The 18,370-nt window shown below is 45.6% G+C and overlaps 1 protein-coding gene across 7 annotated transcripts in view; it reads right to left on the reverse strand.

Annotated features, from left to right (window-relative positions):
* The window catches only part of SRGAP3 (SLIT-ROBO Rho GTPase activating protein 3), a 348,421-nt gene that overhangs the window by 124,389 nt on the left and 205,662 nt on the right, over positions 1–18,370 (reverse strand). For all 7 annotated transcript variants that reach the window (XM_053929334.1, XM_053929335.1, XM_045192165.2 and 4 more), the window contains one exon: positions 14,236–14,428. Coding sequence is in view for 5 of the 7 variants with exons in the window: in XM_045192165.2 (XP_045048100.1) it covers positions 14,236–14,428 (193 nt within the window). In the remaining 2 variants the exon portion in view is untranslated. The remainder of the gene's footprint in view (positions 1–14,235; positions 14,429–18,370) is intronic.

Here is an 18,370-nt window from a genome sequence, read left to right on the forward strand (position 1 = left end):
TTTTTGTTTCTGGCCTTTGACCCCCCTGTCTAGCTTATATATGTCCAGCTCACCACTGTGTCTCTGGTGCCAGGCAGGGCTGCGCATACAGTCAATTGAATGGGTGGAATGCGCCCAGAGGATGAGCTGGGACCAGAAGAGTGCATAGGCTTCAACACCACCCTGGGATAAGGGAGAGCATGCCCAACAGTAAGTGTGAAGGCTCCATGAGAATGGGCACCTTCAAGAACGAGGCAAAGGTAAGTGTGGCCTGAGGGCAAAGGGGCAGGGCAAGGGCTTTGGCAGCCCAGCGAGGTTGCGGGAGCCAGTCCTTGAAGGACAGGAAGAGGACCTGTGCTGTGTGCTGCTGTGCACAGGGCTGTTGTAGCAAGTGTCACACTGGGTGGCTTAAATAGCAGAAATGTCTTGTCTCACGGTTCTAGAGGCAGGAAGTCTGAGATCAAGGTGTCAGCAGGGTTGGTTCCTTCTGAGGGCTACAGAGGAGACTCTACTCCAGGCCTTTTCCTTGGCCTCTGGTGGTGTGCTGGCAATCTGTGAGGTTCCTTGGCTTATAGATACCTCACCCCAATCTCCGCTTTCATGTTCACATAGCATTCTCCCTGTACGTTTGTGCATGTCCACATGTTCCCTTGGTATAAGGACATCAGTCTTGTTGCATTAGGGCCCCTACTAATGACCTCATTTTTACTTGATTACCTCTATCCTTCAAGGCTCTTGAAGGCAGGAACAATCTCTTATATGTCCTTGTATCCCTCCATAGTCCTGGGCAGAATCTCATTCATTCATTCATTTGTTCACTCACTCTTCTAATGGTTTTTGTGTCTGCTTTGTGTTAGGCGCTGTGCTAGTCACAGAGGATTAAAAAGATGACTGGATACGTCTTGAGATGGCTCACAATCGAGTGGATGAAACTAACACCAACCCAGAATCATGGCTATTGGTCAGAACCCCTTTAGTTGAGGTGATAGAAATACTTCAGACTGATTTAAGCAAAAATGATAGTAACAGGAGGAGCAAAAATTTGAAGGATCAAAAATTTTAATTAAAAAAAACAAACAAAGAAATAGGAGATGGTTGGCCTCAGGCACAACTGGATCCAGGGGCTCAAAGGATGTCATCAGGACCTAGTCTTACTCTCTCCATCTCTTGATTCTGCTTTCCTCTGTTGGCTTCACCCTCAAGCAGGCCCTCTCTAGACCAAAAATACCGACTGCTAGTAATCCCCAGAGAAAGAGAGCGTTCCCCCTGCTGTTCCACCAAAAGGCCTGGAATTGCATCTCACTAGATGAAAGCTCTGTGGCCAAGATGATGCATTGCTGGTCACAGGCTTACCATTGCTGGGGATGATTCCCCAGAGATCAAAGGATGGGGGGAAGAGATGCTGCAGGGCAGAGTAGCAAATGACTATTATGTTATGCTCTGTGAGGAATTAGATCCTAGAGGAGTAAGGGTGGGAAGGAGGGGTTAATTCTGCCTCCAGGTAGAGGGAGAGTCACAGGAACATTTGCACTGGGCCTTGAAGTACACATAAGAGTTTGCCAGGGGAAAGGGCAAAGAGTAATAGCAGCATCCTGTAGGCAGAGGATGTGTGGGTGTAAACTTGTGATATCAGACATGGGTTGTTCTAAAGCTATCTGGGTAGGGCACAGTGGAAGCAGAGGCAGCTAGCTGTGCCAGAATATGAAGGAACTCATAGGTCAAGGCTGAATGAAGGTGTTAAGTGGGACAGTGATGTGATCACAGGGGCAGGAGGGCCAGGTGCGAAGCAGAGCAGCCAGGTCAGGGGAAGAGTTTGATATGGAGCAAGCATGATGCTTCAGTCCAGGGGAGCCCCTTCATGCCAGTTGAAGTCCATTGCCTTAGAAGCTGCCTTTGGCTGATGCCAGCCCTGAAACAGCAATTTAGAAGAGGAAAGACTATATCCATTAAGTTACGTGGCTGAAGCAGGTTCTGCTTACTGTGCTGGGGTACCATAGAGTCAAGGCTGGAGTGCAAATACCAATTCTGCTCCTCCACAGCTGGGTGAACTTGGGAAGTTAATTAAACCTTTTCCTTCTTTATCCATGAAATGGGTTGATAACACTTACCTCACAGTGGCACTTTAAGGATTAAATGAAGTAATTCATAGGATGCTATTACCATCAACCTCAGCATATAATAATAATTATTATTATCATCACTATTATTACCACCCACACCTCACTAGGATGTTGGGAAAATCCAACGACTGGTGTATGTATGTAGATGTATGGCCAATGGTAGGTTCTCTACAAATGTTGGTTTTCTTCCTCCCATTACTACCTTCTCCCCCTGCAAACTCTTACATGCACTGCAAGGCCCAGTGCAAATGGTCCTGTGACTCCCCCTCCACCCTGGGGCAGAGTTATTCCTTCACTCATTTGTTCCTCACACCTCAAAGTGATGGCACACTGGGTCTGGTATATTCTGAGCTCCCTTGGACTTGCTGAAGATATTCTTGGTACCAGAATGAAAATCCCTGCCTCCAGGCAATGCCCGGCCAACCTCATCTTCTCTTTCCCTCCAAAGCCCCTTTGCCTTGGTTTGTCCACCTGCAAAATAGGTGTACCATGAAATGTCTACAGTGCTAGGCAGAGGAAGGGCCCCGATCCATGGCTCCTCTGCCGCATTCTCTCACTGTTTAGCTGAGGAACTTAAGCCAGGCTCACTCTGGCTGGCCATCAGGTCCCTTGCCTTTCAGATGGGGAGGATGACACCTTCCCTGACTCCCCCCAACCCCAACAGAATTCTTGAGAGGATTTAAGCAGCTAAAGGCTGGGGAGGCACTTTGCAAAGTGTAAGGTACTGTATAATTGTCAAAGGTCATTATTATCCTATGTGCCTAATGGAATAGTCAAAACTTAACCCTTGCTTATTACAGCTTGTTAAAGTCTTTATTACAACAACTACCTTTCATCTTAGAATAAAATTTAAATGATATGCTTGTATTGTGTACCAAACATCTCATACATAAATAAATCACATCCTAGTTAATACTTTGGATATTGCTGATTATAGTCTCTGAGGACCCCAGGAAATCTAGGGGGCATCTGGGAAAGGACCAGAAAAGCTGGAAGGAGCAAAAGAGACTGAAGCCATTGCACAGACCACTCTTTAGGCCGAGACTCCTGCCTGAAAGCCCCTCCCAGCAACGAGGAGAGGAAGCTGAAGGATGTAGAGGATGACAGGGAAAGACGTTCGCTTTCCAGGAGGACCTGGAAGGAGCCCCAGGAGTGTCATGCTGGCTTCAGGATTTCTACCATTCCTGCACGTCACCATACTTAATACCTCCCTGTTGGCTGTCCTCTTTTACTCAACCAAATTCATTTATAAAGGACTTTCCCTAGTCTTAATTAAAATAACATTTTAAAACCAGCATCACTTGGCATAAATAAAAGGTAACTGAAAAAGTAAGTTTAAGGAAAACAAAAAAGTATCACCAGTTACAAACGGATGCTGATGCCTGAGGTCTTTTGCAGTTTGTACAGAGGGAGATGAGAGGCATTAGCAACACACCAGTGCCAAACTGAGACTTTTTCTCCTTCAGGCAACTGGACGATGGAAAGAGACTTGAAAAGATAATTCAGTATTCATGGTTCATGTGCAGTCAATGACCCCTCCCTCATTTGAAGGAGCATTGATCCAGTCTGACCATCCACCACATTACAGAAATGCATCCCTAAAAAACCCAGCCTTTGAGTATGCACCTCCACAGATTAGGAACGTATACCTCCCAAGGCAGCCTTTTGTATGCTGGCCAGCTCTGGGCAGCTCTGGGTACTGGAATGTTCTCAAGGCTGAGTTGAAGTCAGCTTCTTTGAAAATGCTATTTTGGACTTCATGTCTCTCCTTCTGCAGCTGTACAAAATAGGTCTATTTCCTTCATGTATTTGAAGAAAGCATTTTGTTGTAATTTGGACTTTTCAGTTATTCATTCAAACAACTTTGATAGAGACATCAAAATTACAACTAAACTACAGAACAAACATCATTTAGAACCACCTGAAAGCTGGCTGAATAGGAGTCCTACAAATAGAATTAAAAGAGAAACCACATTGAGACTGGTATGAGGGGTGGAGACCTAAAACAGGCTGGTCCCACACCCACATGTGGTAGATAAAAATCAGGAGGCATATCTCAGCTGCAGAGGTCCCCCCTGAGGAGTGAGGGGTCGCAGCCCCACACCAGGCCCCCAGCCCAGGGTTCCAGTGCCAGGAGATAAGTCCCCATAACTTCTGTCTAAAAACCAGCAGGGATTGTGGCTGAAGGAAATGAAGGCTTCTGGAGTCCCAGACATTCCTGTTAAAGGGCCTACGCACGGACTTACTTGGACTCACTTAGTCTGAGCTTCAGCACTGGGGCAGCAGCTCAAAAGGCACCAGAGACATGCAGGGAGAAACTGAATTGTCTGGTATCAGGGCCAACAGCTGGAGGGGCAGCTTTCTCTCAGACAAAAGTGCTGGCAGAGGCCATTGTTCCTTTCTGAGACCTCCCCTCATGAAACACACACAGAACTGGCAGGCAGGCACCATATCTGAGTCTCCATCAACGTGGCTAATACTGTTAGCCATGCCCTGGCGATTCCCTGAGACCCTACAGCACCAAGTTATAGGCTCACCCACCCAAGCTGTTTCCAGTGGCTTTTCCATATGAATTTTCTGTCTTGACTCATTCTTCAGACTTTCCTTAAATCTCTCAAACAAGCAGCATCTGGCTTGAGTGTACCCTGTACCTCTCACTAAGTGGCCCTAGGCCCATCACTAGCAGCAGTTGGACTTGGTTCACAGCTTGGCCTTGCCTGGGCCCCTCCAAGCCCAGCACAGGTAGCAGCCATCTGCACTTCACTTTGTAGCTCATGCCAGGTGGCCCAGGGGAGAACACAGGCAGTGGCCAACCTTGGCCTGCAACTCCCAGGAGGCCCCAGACCCAGCACACCTGGTGGACAGCTTCAGACCACATTAGTGCACCACCCAGCCACCTCCACAAGCTACACACTCAAGGGGTAGACTCAGTGGGCACCAGAGCCCTGCTAAAGAAAGTCCTGCTCTTTGGGGTGCGCCCCTGCACTGCTGATCCTCCATGGTGATCAGTGATTGCAGCCAGTTCTTGCAGCTGATTGGCCTGGAGGTAAATCCCCTTTCCATTGATGTGCCAACAGCAATCAAGTCTCAACTACAACAGGAGGGTATACACAGCCCACACAGGAAAGAGTGAGCAACTGGAGTGCATAGCTGAGGTGATAGGAGAGGCTGTACCACTGAACACTACAGAATACCTATGACATTAGGCCACTCCACCAAGCCCAGAAGATGTAACAGCTTTACCTAATACATAGAAACAAACACAAGGAGGCTACTGAAACACGGGGACAAGGAAATATGTCCCAAGTGAAAGAACAAAACAAATCTCCAGAAAAATAACTAAACAAAATGGAGACAAGAAAGCTAGATGCAGAGTTCAAAACACTAATTACAAGGATGCTCAATGAACTTAGTGAGAATTCCAACAGCATAAAAAAGAACATTGAAACCATGAAAAAGAACCAGTCAGAAATGAAGAATATACTAACTGAAATGAAGAATAATTTGCAGGGAATCAACAATAGCGTAGATGAAGCTGAGAATCAAAACAGCAATTTGGAATATGAGAAAGGAAAAAATGCCCAATCAGAACAGCAAAAAGAAAAAGAAATCAAAAAAAAAAAAGAAGATAGTGTAAGGAGCCTCTGGCACAACCTCAAACATACCAATGTTTACATCATGGGGGTGCCAGAAGGAGAAGAGAAAGAGCAATAAATTAAAATCCTATTTGAAAGAACAATGACAGAAAACTTCCCTAACCTGATGGAAGAAATAGACATACAAGTTCAGGAAGCACAGAGTCCCAATCAAGATAAATCCAAAGACAGTCACATCAAGACACATCTTAATTAAAATGCCAAAGGTTAAAGACAAAGAGAGAATATTAAAAGCAAGAGAAAAGCAGTTAGTTACCTACAAGGAGGGGCTCCTATAAGACTGTCAGCTGATTTCTCAACAGGAACTTTGCAGGCCAGAAGAGACTGGCAAGAAACATTTAAAGTGATGAAAACAAGGACCTACAACCAAGATTATTCTAGCCAGTGAAGCTATCATTTAGAATCGAAGCTTTCCAGACAAGAACAAGCCAAACAGTTCATCACCACCAAACCAGGATTTCGTGAAATGTTATAAGATCTTCTTTAAGAAGAAGAAAATGAAGAAAAAAAGATTTAAAAATGAACAATAAAATGGCAATAATACGTATCTATCAACAATGGAATCTAAAAACCAAAATAAACAAACAAGTAGAACAGAAACAGACTCATAGATACAGAGAACATTTTGATGGTTGCCAAGTGGGGGAGGGGTTGGGGGAATGAGTGAAAAAAGGTGAAGGGATTAACAAGTACGAACTGGTTGTTACAGAATAGTCATGGGGATGTAAAGTCCAGCATAGAGAATATAGTAAATAATATTCTAATAACTATGTATGGTGTCAGATGGGTACAAAATTTATTGTAATAATCACTTAGTTATATAATGTCTAATCACTGGGGTGTACACCTGAAACTAATATGATATTGTCTGTCAACTGTAATTGAGAAATAAAAAATAATTTAAATAATTTTTTAAAGTTAAAAAAAACGTTGATATTGTTTCTATTATAGGAGAGAGAGAGTGCGCGCAGAAATGGTTCTCTTCTAGCAGCTGGCTGACTGAAGTGGGAAAACCAGACCTATGAACTGGAACATTCCTTGAAAATCTACCCTGAGCCCCATAAGAGCAACACACAGATTACCTGGGTCTGGCTGGGATCAGCATCAGGGGCTTCCCAGAGGAGGCAAAACCTGAGTTGGCCCTAGTGGACAAAAACAAGCTAAATAGCTCATCACCACCAAAACAGGATTTCATGAAATGTTATAAGATCTTATTTAAGAAGAAGAAAATGAAGAAAAAAAAGATTTAAAAATGAACAGGGGCTGACTAGTAGGAGAGGAGGGCACCCCTGATGCCCATGTAAGAACGATGTGGTCTGGACTGGTAGACGCCTCTCAGGAAACACTGAGCCAGCTCAGAGAGGTGAGGAGACATACCCAAAGTCATGCAGATAGAAGCAGTTTTGCATTTTGGAGCCAGATGACCCTAGATTAAAATTTTAGCTCTGCTGCTTAATCTGCTCTAGTTGTGTCCCTCTGAACAAATTACTCAATGGTTTCAGCTAGAAAGACAGAGATAGTACCTGCTTATAACATTTGCCATGAAGGTTAAATGAGACAGTGCATGAAAAACATCTAGCAGAGCCATTGTCATGTGGTAATATGGATGTGGAGGTGTTTGAAAAATCACACACCTGCACAGCACAGACGCTGAGCGATCAGGAAGGATCTCTGCTGAATACCGTACTGGGAGAATAGCAGCTCTGGGAAGCCGTTACTTGTGTGATAGTCATCATAGTAATTTAGTAGTAGCTATGAATAAAGACATGAGCCCCACCTGGAGGGCCTGCCCCATTATCCCCACCTCGTTCTGAGCAAACCTTTTCATCCTGAATACTTTGCACATTTATAGGTTCAATTTACCAGCTACAAAGTGCTTCCCTGCTTAGTATTCACCTGAAGGGCCTAGTCTAAATTATAGCATCTTTTAGTGAAATGCTACCTCTGTGAAAAAATTCTGTGCTGCTTTATCCCCCCACAAAAGCACTTTCTTGGCACTCAAATTAGTGGCTCACTGGAATCCTCCCTCCCAACTGCTCTGTGAAGCTGAGAGATGCTCCAAACCTCCTTTGCATGGAATATTAAGCATTACTCATTAACTAGCAAAGCACCTCCCAGCTCTTTCCAAATTCTGACTTCCCTTATTTTAAACATATTTGAATATTCCCTGATGTGTTTTTAAAAAAAAAAAAACTGTCCAAATAGCAGCAACCAACACTTCTAGAGAGAGCATTTTTATCTGGAATGTTCCGCGGTGACTCCTCAGTTTTGAGTGGTGTCAAAACTGAGGAGTCAGAATAGAAGGGGCTCTGTCACCTCAGCTACAGAGTACTGTTCGCATGCAGACTCCAGAGGGAATCCAGCCTTTGTCTAGAACAGATCTTTCAAACAAGGAGTGATAATTTGGGGAAATACTAATCAATACTGTGGGGGGAGAGACACTTGTGTGGTCAAATAGCATTCAGAAAGAGGTCAACAGGTTTATTTATCGCAAAACGTTTCAGAGCCTTCCATACCCTAATGTACAGAGTGGGCAGCTGTTCCCAACTTCGCTCATTCCCTCCCTCCCTCCCTCTTCTAGACATCTTAAAGTGCTGGTGTTTTAGAAAACACTGCTCTGGAAAGAGAAAAAGCCTTAGTCCCAGGAAACCTCTGGCTTTCTAGAAGTGTCCAACTTGATGGCGAATATCCACCTTCCCCAAGAGGTAGGTTTTAGGCTCCCTGTGTGTCCCTCCACACCACACTCCTGCTCAGGAAGGGCTCCCAGCTCCACACCTTAAAAAGGACAAGCTAAGCTCAGGCCTGGCCCAGCTGGGAAAGGGCAGTGGAATATGGATTTTACGCTGGGGAGAAGGAGGGGTCAGGAAGGCCAGCACGGCCTCTGAGTGAGTTATAAATAATTTATCATCTAGAAAATCATCATACTGGGTGACTCTTAAACATCAATGGTCATTGGAATACCCTGGAGGACTTGTTATAATACAGATTGCTGGGCTCCACCCCATCAGGTCTGGGGGGTTGGGCAGGGCACGTTTTGCATTTCTGACAAGACCCCCATGATGCCAATGATGCTGGTCAGGACCACACTTTGTGAACAAGTGCTCCAGCCTCAGTGGTCCCAACGCCCCAGTCAAGGAATCCACACTGTCCTCCCAGCAACACTGAGCTGGGCTACGGGCAGAGGAGTGGGTGGCCCTCAGTCCAGACGGACTCACCAAGCTCCCAAGGCAGCCCGAAGGTAACTGTCCTTTTCCCTGCTTCCCATCACCCCCACCCCAGAGCAACTCTAATTATCACTTGACCTTTATTGATTAATTTACAAGCATTTAGTGAGTGCCAACCATATGCCAAACCTGGGTCAACAATCTCTCTTTCTGCCACTTCAAAGCTGGCAGCCCAGTGGTCATCAAATGGGGGACAGACAAGAAAAAAGGTGATTATAAAATGGGGTGGCAGCATTTGCCTCACCCCCCTCCTCAAGTCCTTCCAGTGCTCAACTTAGAAATGAGACACTTCCTTGATTCCTCTTTTCCCCACTTCTTCCTCTGAAAGATTTCCCAACATTGGTCTACTTCTCCTCATCTGCTCTGTCACCCCGGCAATCACCACCAGCTGCCTGGAGAGCAATACTCCTACCTACCTCACTGGTTTCAGCTCCACTCTTGCCCCCTCCAATCCAGGGTGATCTTTTAAAAATAGAAATAGGATCATGCTATTCCCTACTTAGGATTCCTCAGCAACTTCCCACTCTGCTGGCCTCATCACCATTTCCAGCCCCACTGGCTTCTCTCTGCTTCACACTGTCCCATGGCTATTCGTTCTCATCCCTCAACTCTGATTAAATCCCACTGCCTCCAGAAGCCTTCCCTGACTGCCACTCTAGCTCAGTGTGGAGGATTAAAGAGAGGTGCAAATCCTTTGACAGTCCTCCAGCTAGAGGAAGGCTTTATTTCCTCTCCCCTTGACACTGAGCCAGGGCTGACGGTGATGCTATGCCCATTCCAGGCCTCGCCTTGAAGAGGACTGAAGCATCCCCACTGCTCTCTCAGAGTCCTGACATACCATGTCTGGAGTCCAGCCTCTGGCTCAGACACCAGACAGAGAGGCTCTGACACCACCTGGAGAAAGAGGCAGCTCAGCCGAGCCCAGCCTTCCAGCTGTCCCCACCAAAGCAGCAAGTATACGTGTGAAGCCATCTTGGACCTTCCAGTCCAACCCAGCCACCAGTTGAATATCACTAAGTGATCCCAGTTGATGCCACATAAAGCAGAAAAATCACCCAGCTGAGCCCTGTCCAAATTCCTGACCCACTGAATCATGAGATGCTTTAAGTTTTGGGGGAATTGTGGTTACATAGAATAGATAACCAGAACACAGTGTATGATATTTACTTCCATTCTAGCAATCATTTGATGGTACATCATCTTTTTTTTATGTTTGATTCTTCATTTCTCTTCTCCACTAGATGCTAAATTCTACCATGGCAGGAACCAAGTCTATCTTGTTCACCACTGTAACCCAAAGCCTGGCATGTGGCAGGGGATCAATAAATATTAGATGACTAAGCAAATCGACAGGTACAGAATATTATGGGCACATGGACAAAGCACCAGATCAGACTCAGGATAGCGCTTTCCAGAGAACATGACATTCGAACCCTGACCTGGAGAGCAAGCAGGTGCAGGGCTCAAAGAGCGAAGCCATGGGGACTGGGTGCTTGCCCCAACCACACCAACCACAGGCATTCCCCAAGCCCTGTGCTCCATCTCTTGGAAGAGAATATCTAAGAGCAGAGACTGTGTCTTGTTAATCTTTGTGTCTTCAGCACAGAGAATAGTCCAAGAAAATAAGAGGTCCTCATTACATGCATTTCAAATAAATAAATGACTGACATGGCTTCCTGGGGACAGGAGCCTGAGCTGGAATTCAGGAACCCTGAGCTTCCCTATGCAACAGCTCACTGTGGGTTCTTTGTAAAATAAGCCACTCGGCTTGTCTGGCGCTCAATTGGCTTGAGATAAAACCATTAGCTCCTCTCTATGTCCCTGGCTTATCATAAGGGTTACAAGACAGCAAAGATGGCAGAGTGCTTTGAAAAAGGTGTGATTAGAACAGAAATATGTGATGGTAGAAAAGAAGCATGTGATGGTATGGTTCTTCAATATTCAACCTGCTCCGGGTAAACCCTCAGAACCATCGTTTAAGACTTTCTTCGAATCATGTGCCACACGGAACTCAGACCAGGTAAGTCTAGCCCTGGACACAGCACCTCCTGGGCAACTATAAATTTGGGGGGGAGCAGCTGGGCCCACAGCAAAAGGAGGAACACTGGACTTAGAGTTCCAGTTATGGACTGAACGTGTGTACCCCCCAAAAGTCATGTTAAAACTGTGCCCCCAACCTGATGGTATTAGGAGGTGGGGCCTCTGGCAGGTAATTAGGGTCATATGACATCATGAGGGTGGAGACCCCACGAATGGGATTAGTGCCCTCATAAGAGTCATTAGAGCTGGCTTCCTCTCGCTGCTCTCTGCCACGTCAGAATGCAAGGAAAATTAGCAGTCTACAAGCTGGAGGATGGCTCTCCCCTAGAACCTGACGGTGCTAGCACCCTGGTCTCGGACTTCTAACCTCCAGAACTGTGAGGAATAGATTTCTGTTTATAAGCCAACCAGTCAGTCTATTGAGCTCTGTTATAGCAGCTGAATAGACTAAGATGGTTCCCATCCTAGTTCTGCCACTAATTTGCTGTGAGATCTTGAACAAATCAGTTTCCTCTCTGAACCAAATCTTTCAGCCAAAGTGAACTTTATAGGCTGAGCAAATCCCCTCCCTCCTTGCCTCCCACTCACTGGCAAACACCTCATCTCTGCCCAGCATGGGGCTGATCGCAATGGGAATAAAATGACAAGACCCTCGACCCTGCCCTTGAGGCCCTAAGAGGTTACCTAGAAGACAGACAGATACTCTTAAATGAAATATCTGTAGGACAGCAGGACAAGCCTTCTCTGGACAGCCAGGATGAAGATCCTGTGGGCTGAGCTCCAAAGAAGAGGCAGCCAAGGGTCAGCGCTGGGGTCAAGGGGCAAGTCCAGACATCCCCTAACAACCCCTGCTTCCAAAAGTCACTGGGGTCTCTGCCATCACATTAGCATCATGCAGAGGGCCCACACCAGCTGCACTGGCCTGGCCCACTCCCTAATTAGACTTTCATACTGTGTCAAGCAGCCTGCTAGGCCCGACTGCCAGCTGGGGCTCCTGTTCCGTCTGGTGGCTTTGGTTAATGAACCCATGAGGGCTGGCTGAGCTCATTACAGGCAATGCAAGGGAACAGGGGACCCCCGCCTTTTCCCTCTCTTCCATGTTCATACTGAGAATGGGAAGGGAGCTGATTCCAAACCAAGAGGAAGGAGCTGATGCTCCAGCCCAACCACACAGCCCCGGATGGCTCCAGTGAGAGCTCAGCCTGAGACTCAGGTTTCTGAGCGTGTGTCTGCATCTGTGGTTTCAGGGGAATGTTCCGACTCCACGGCCACATCCAGGCCGAGGAGGCAGAACCAGAGTGACAGTTCAAGTCTGTCTCCAGTGACTAGTTCACAGACATGTTCAGTCAGCCCACTTTCTCAGAATTTCACTGTCTCCATCTTTAAGATGGGGTAGTGATGCCACCCAGCACAAAGCTCAGTTAACACCCTCAATAAATTATTGTTGCTGTTATTATTAAAAGATAGGCAAGAAAAGGCACCAAAATGTGAGCAGTGGCTGCTTCTGAGTGGCAGGACCATGAGATCTTTTTTCTCCTACTTTTCTGTACTTTCTAAAGTGTATACAATGAGCATTTTACTTTTAGTACTTGAAAAAAAACCACAATTCTCCAAAAAATCTATCAGAAAAATGAGATGATGTATGTGGAAGGACCCAGACAGTGCCTGGGCGGATGTTATTAATGGGAGATTCCTTCTGCAGTGAAAGTTCAAAGAAATGCTGGGTAGAAAAAAAAGCCTGGTATTTGCAAGGGAGCAATGAATTTTTGCCCTTTAATAAAGCAATTGCCTATTCCCAAGTATCAAGAGAAGGAGGCACAAACTGAGTGTTCCCATGCCGCTGCCGAGGCTGAGGAAGATGTTCAGGGGAGTTTAAGGGAAGCGTGCTCCCTGGCCAGAACGGAATGCAAAATTACAGGGGAAGGTGGAAGCAACCCACGTGTCCATCGATAGGTGACTGAAACAAAATGCGGTCCGTGCATAAATGCGCTATCTTGCAGCTGTTAAAAGGAAGGAAATGTGACACAGGCTACAACATGGATGAACCTTGAGGACATTATGCTAAGTGAAATATGCCAGTCACAAAAGACAAACACTGTATGATTCCACTTACATGAGGTGCCTAGAGTAGTCAGACTCATAGAGACAGAAAGTAGGATGGCGGGTGCCATGGGCTGGAGGGAGTTAGTCTTTAATGGGTACAGTGCTTCAGTTCGGGAAGATGGAAAAAGTTCTGGGGACGGATGGTGCTGCTGGCTGCACGGCAGGGTGGATGTGTGTAATGTGGCTAACCTGTATGCTTAAAAATGTTAAGATGGTAAATTTTATATTATGTGTATTTTACCACAATTTAAAAAATATGTTGAAAGGGAGGAAAGAGATTGGACACAAGGAAAAGGGTCGGGTCAGGTGGGTTGAAGCAAGTCTCTGGTCTCTGGGGTTGAGAGTCGTTTTCTGGAGAGATGCTCTGAGAAGGGGAACCGTCTGGGGAGTGTGGTGGGGAAAACAGTCGCAGAGTGGTGCTGCCCAGCGGGGTCAATGCGTCCCAGTGAGGTCGTAGCTCCTGCCTCCACTTTTTGAGCATAGAAGGTTTCCTAGCTGGACGACTCAGAGTCTCCACGTACCTGAGAGGATGGTGCCTCCAGGAACTCAGCACTCGGGGTGTGAGGAATTAGCACACAGAGAGCTTGTGTGTCTCAAGTAAGTAATAAGGCAGGGAAAGAGCCCCACGAGAGGTCCTCCAGGGGAACAAGGGAGAGGAACACTTTGAGCATCAGTTCCATGCAGGAAAAATTCTGAGGTCCTTGTGCTGAAGGAATTCGGAAGTGGGCTGGCTGACCCCGAAATACAAGAGAACTGGATTGGGCCACAACGCCCCAAAGGAGGTGGGGTGTCACCTTGGCCTAAATGCAGGCTGGCTAGCACAGTGCCTGGTAGGATAACAATAACAACAATTTATTCAGCACTTACTGTCTGAGACAAGCAGTCTTCTCTGGTTACTCATTTATTCCCTACAGCATCCTTACGTGGAGAAATTATTTCTACCTTCACTTTCTGCTAAGGAAGATTGAGGTTTGGAGGTGAAGTGTCCTGCGGACCCAGGGCTTCAGGGGCAGCCATCTCCCTCCACTGAATCCTTCTTCCTTTCAGCTTTGCAGCCAACCACCCACCCTGTGGCACTGCCTCCCATCGCCCAGACCCCTCTCCCCATCTCACTTGAACTGGTGCTCCCGGGAGCTGCGGATCTTGGAGGAGAACCTCTCGGCCAGCTTCTCCAGGCTGCGAGAGTACTCAAGCTCAATCTCAGCTTTCCGGCGGAAAAACTCCTGGAGGTCCTGTAGCAGCTGCAGCCGAGACTCAGATTGCTGCTCCAAGCATTTGAACTGCTCCACCAGCTGCGTGCGGATCTCTGCAGGCAGAGGCAAGGGCGAGGAACAGGAGGTCAGGCTGGTGGTGGGGACGCAGTGGGACCCGCCCAGCTGACCCAGTGCCTCCCCCCAACCCCCTACCACCCCAAGCCTCTCCAGTCATTGGTGCAAGGATCTGGCACTTGCCCGTTTTTGCCACATGGTCTGACCCAATATTTCCCAAAGTTGAACCACTTCATTATCTCCACCACAATTTCTGTCATATCCACATGCCTCCAGCATTATTTCTTCTGACTCATCTAATAAATTAGCTCACTTTTCTTACTGAGATGAACTTATTTAAAATGTACAGTTTTATGTCACTGCAGGAAGGGGGAAAATAGGACCACTTGCCATGCTGGAATATAGAAAATTAATTCAATGAAAACAAAAAAAATTGTAAAATTCTCTCTAGAGACTATTGCTAAGCCTAAGCTGCTCTCTGTCTCATTAACAAAAGGACAATGGGAACGAGAGCAGTGTTGAAGAATGTTGTCAGGACTGAGAAAGGGCTGAGAGGGGACGGCCGTTCACTCCTAGGTGTCAGTGCTATGTAAGGTCCTGCCTGTGCTCCACTCTAAATTATCTTGAGCTCCATCATAAACAGCTCAGGTGCAGCTAGAGGAATGTAGCCCAGACTTCAGGAAATACTCATGGAGCAAACCAGGTCTGTGCAACCAGAGCAAAAGTTCAAAAGCTGGGGGTGAGTGAGTGGTGGAGATAAAAATCACAGCCAGCAAATCCCAATAACCACAGCCAACCTATTATCCAGCCCTTTGTGTTGTCACTGCATTAACTCTTTCCCAGCCACCCCACAAGCTGCTCGAAAAGCAGTCTCCCCACAGCACTCTGCTCATGCCAGCAACCTGCTCAAATCATCCCATGGCTCCCTCTGCCTGAGTGTTAAGTCCAACTGCCTAGCATGGAATTCAAGGCCATCTACCTCCCAGCCCCAAACACACCTTCTCAGGATTTCCCCCCAATATACTGTAAGACTATCCAAACCAGTCCTTGAAATGCCTCATCCCACCTGCATTAATGGGTACCCTGTCTGGAACGGTGGCTGGCACTATCTCAGCATCCTTTAGAGAAGTGGTCTTCAAAGGGGGCAGCTCTAGGCTGGGGAACATGAAGACTCCCCACGGGATAGACAGGCAGGAAGATTTATTAGCTGGAGATCCTGTTTCCATTCCCACTCTCCTGCTCTGCCTGAGAACATGCCTCAGTCCAGATGGCATGACCCTCTCTTTTCCCAGCTCCCTCTTCACGACAGTGCTTCTGCCTCTTTGCAGAAGAAAGATCAACTTCTCCCTCATCCAGAATCTGACTAAGGTTCAGTGTCCCTAGGTGTCAAGATATTTGGGTGACAAATAAGTGGACAATGGAGAATGTTGGTGTTAGCAAATCTTCCTTTAATCTAGGGACCATAAACCCTAGCTATGCAAAATGTGATGCATGGACCAACAGCACTGGCATTGCTGGTGGGATTATTAGAAATGCAGAATCTCAGGCTCCCACCAAGACAGTCTGAATCAGAATCTGCATTTTATCAGGATACCTGAATGGTCTTTATGCACCTAATGAGAAGCTCTGCCATCAACAACCCTATCCACCTCATTATGAGAAGTATTTCCCATACTATCTCTTTATGTTCAGTAGTTATTTATCAAATTATAAAATATTGATATTATTTTGATAAGTTGTGTGATAAATCAATCCAAGAGAAAGATACCTAGATTTTTATGGTCAAAGGAAATTTTTTAAACATCCATTTCCATTCACATACATATTTTGGGTAAAAGGAAGTATGATAAAGTAATCAATAAAAAGTTTTTCAAGCATAAAAATATAGTGAGATAAAGTTCTATTAAGGAAGTAGAAGGGAATTATGAGTTCAAGAATGTAAAGAAAGAAACAACGTAAAATTTCTGACTTGTACAGGTAATTTTTGAAGAATGGTGGTGGATAATAATGTACGAGGTCTGTCTGGAAAAAGTCCAGCCATTGTTAATATAATAAGAACCATTTGTGCGACATCAATGTAACCTGGCAACCAAGAAGAGTGGACTGGAATGTGCATGTGTGAACAATGACAACTTCACTGCACTAGTCAGTGGGGGTGGTAGACACTGTTGAGTGAGCACATACACTATGTGGCCATTGCATTCAAAATGACTGAGAAAGTAGAGTAACAAATCTGCATCAAAGTTTGCATTAAGCTTGAACATTCCTCCATGGAAACTATTTGGATGACTCAGAAGGCCACAGCTATGGGCAAGTGGTGATTGGCAGCTTCATCCCAATAATGAGCCTGCTCATGCACTGCATCTTGTGCAGCGTTTTTTTGTGAAACATCAAATCACCCAGGTGACTCAGCCCTGCTACAGCCCAGATTTGGCACCCTGTGACTTCTGGCTTTTCCCAAAACTAAAATCACCTTTGAAAGGGAAGAGATTTCAGACTGTTGATGAGATTCTTGAAAATACAACGGGACAGCTGATGGTGATTGGGAGAACTGTGTGAGGTCCCAAGGTGCCTACTTTGAAGAGGACTGAGGTGTCATTGTCCTATGTACAATGTTTCTTGTATCTTCTTCAGTAAAGGTCTCTACTTTTCACATTATATGGCTGGATACTGCATAGGCAGACCTCATATTATGGTATTTATCCTGTGTCAATTACACTCATGAATACATACCCCCAAAAATCAATGTTTATGTTCACAAAATATATAGAGAGAAGAAAACTCATAGTAGCTTTATAACCAAATGCTAGACACAACCCAAAATTTCCATTAAGAGTAGATAAGATTTTTTTAAATGTGACATATTCATTCAATGGAATACTATACAACAATGAAAATGAACTACAGCTACCTGCAGCAACATGCTTGAATCTCAGAGACAGCATGGTGATTGAAAGAAGCCAGGACAAAGGAAATCAAGCAAAATTTGATTATGGTGGTATAGATTACAATATGGTAATGATAAAGGTCAGAGGAATGGTCACCTTTGGAGGGATATTGACTGAGAGGGGGCACAAAGGTGCCTTCTGGAATGCTGGATATATACCCCACCTCTACCTGGGTGGTCAGTACACTAGTAAAAGTGAATTGAGCTGCATGCTTGACAGTCTGTGCATTCTACTGTATATAAGTGATACTTCAATAAAAAGGCAAAATTAGAAACTGCTATGTTAGTTTCCATTTGATACATTCAAAAGAGTAGTGCAATTTTATTCTACAAGGTCAATATTTACAACATAGCAGAAATTATATCCCTTGCAACTACTTAAACTTAAAATGAAACATTTCAGATGTCAAGTTAAAATGTGTGAGGCAAAAGAGACTTCTTTCTCCTGAAGTTCATTTAGAGGGTAGGCAAGCAAAAGTTTTAAAACCAAAACCACTGCTTTAGAGCCCATGTCAAGCACTGCTCCTCTCAGGAAGTCTAGACAGCTCAGCCTCTGTGACCCTCCTCTGAACTCTCATGGAACTTACAGTTACTCTCATACTACCTCATGCTGCTTTTTAATTCTTTCATGTATGTGTGTCTTATCTGCCTTAGCTCCTCAAACGAAATTTAAGCACCGAGGGAGGATTCTCCCAGCACATATGGGTCATCAGGACATAAATATCTGTCTAGCAAATTATTATTTACCTTTACCAAGCGCTTTTACCCAAGGACATTAAGTGTTGTGATTATGGGAGTCTCTCCCAACACAAACACACACGCTCACACCCACCACACACCATAAAACACACACCACACACACTCATATACCCCAAACACACCCCACACCCCACACACACTCATATATCCTACACAGCATGCACCTACATACCACACATATACCATACACACCACACATTCACATATACACATCACACACACTCATATACACATACCATACCCCCCACACATATCATATACACACACCACACAC

This window comes from Desmodus rotundus, chromosome 8 (genome assembly GCF_022682495.2).
Source record: "Desmodus rotundus isolate HL8 chromosome 8, HLdesRot8A.1, whole genome shotgun sequence".
In the NCBI taxonomy this organism is placed as follows: domain Eukaryota; kingdom Metazoa; phylum Chordata; class Mammalia; order Chiroptera; family Phyllostomidae; genus Desmodus; species Desmodus rotundus.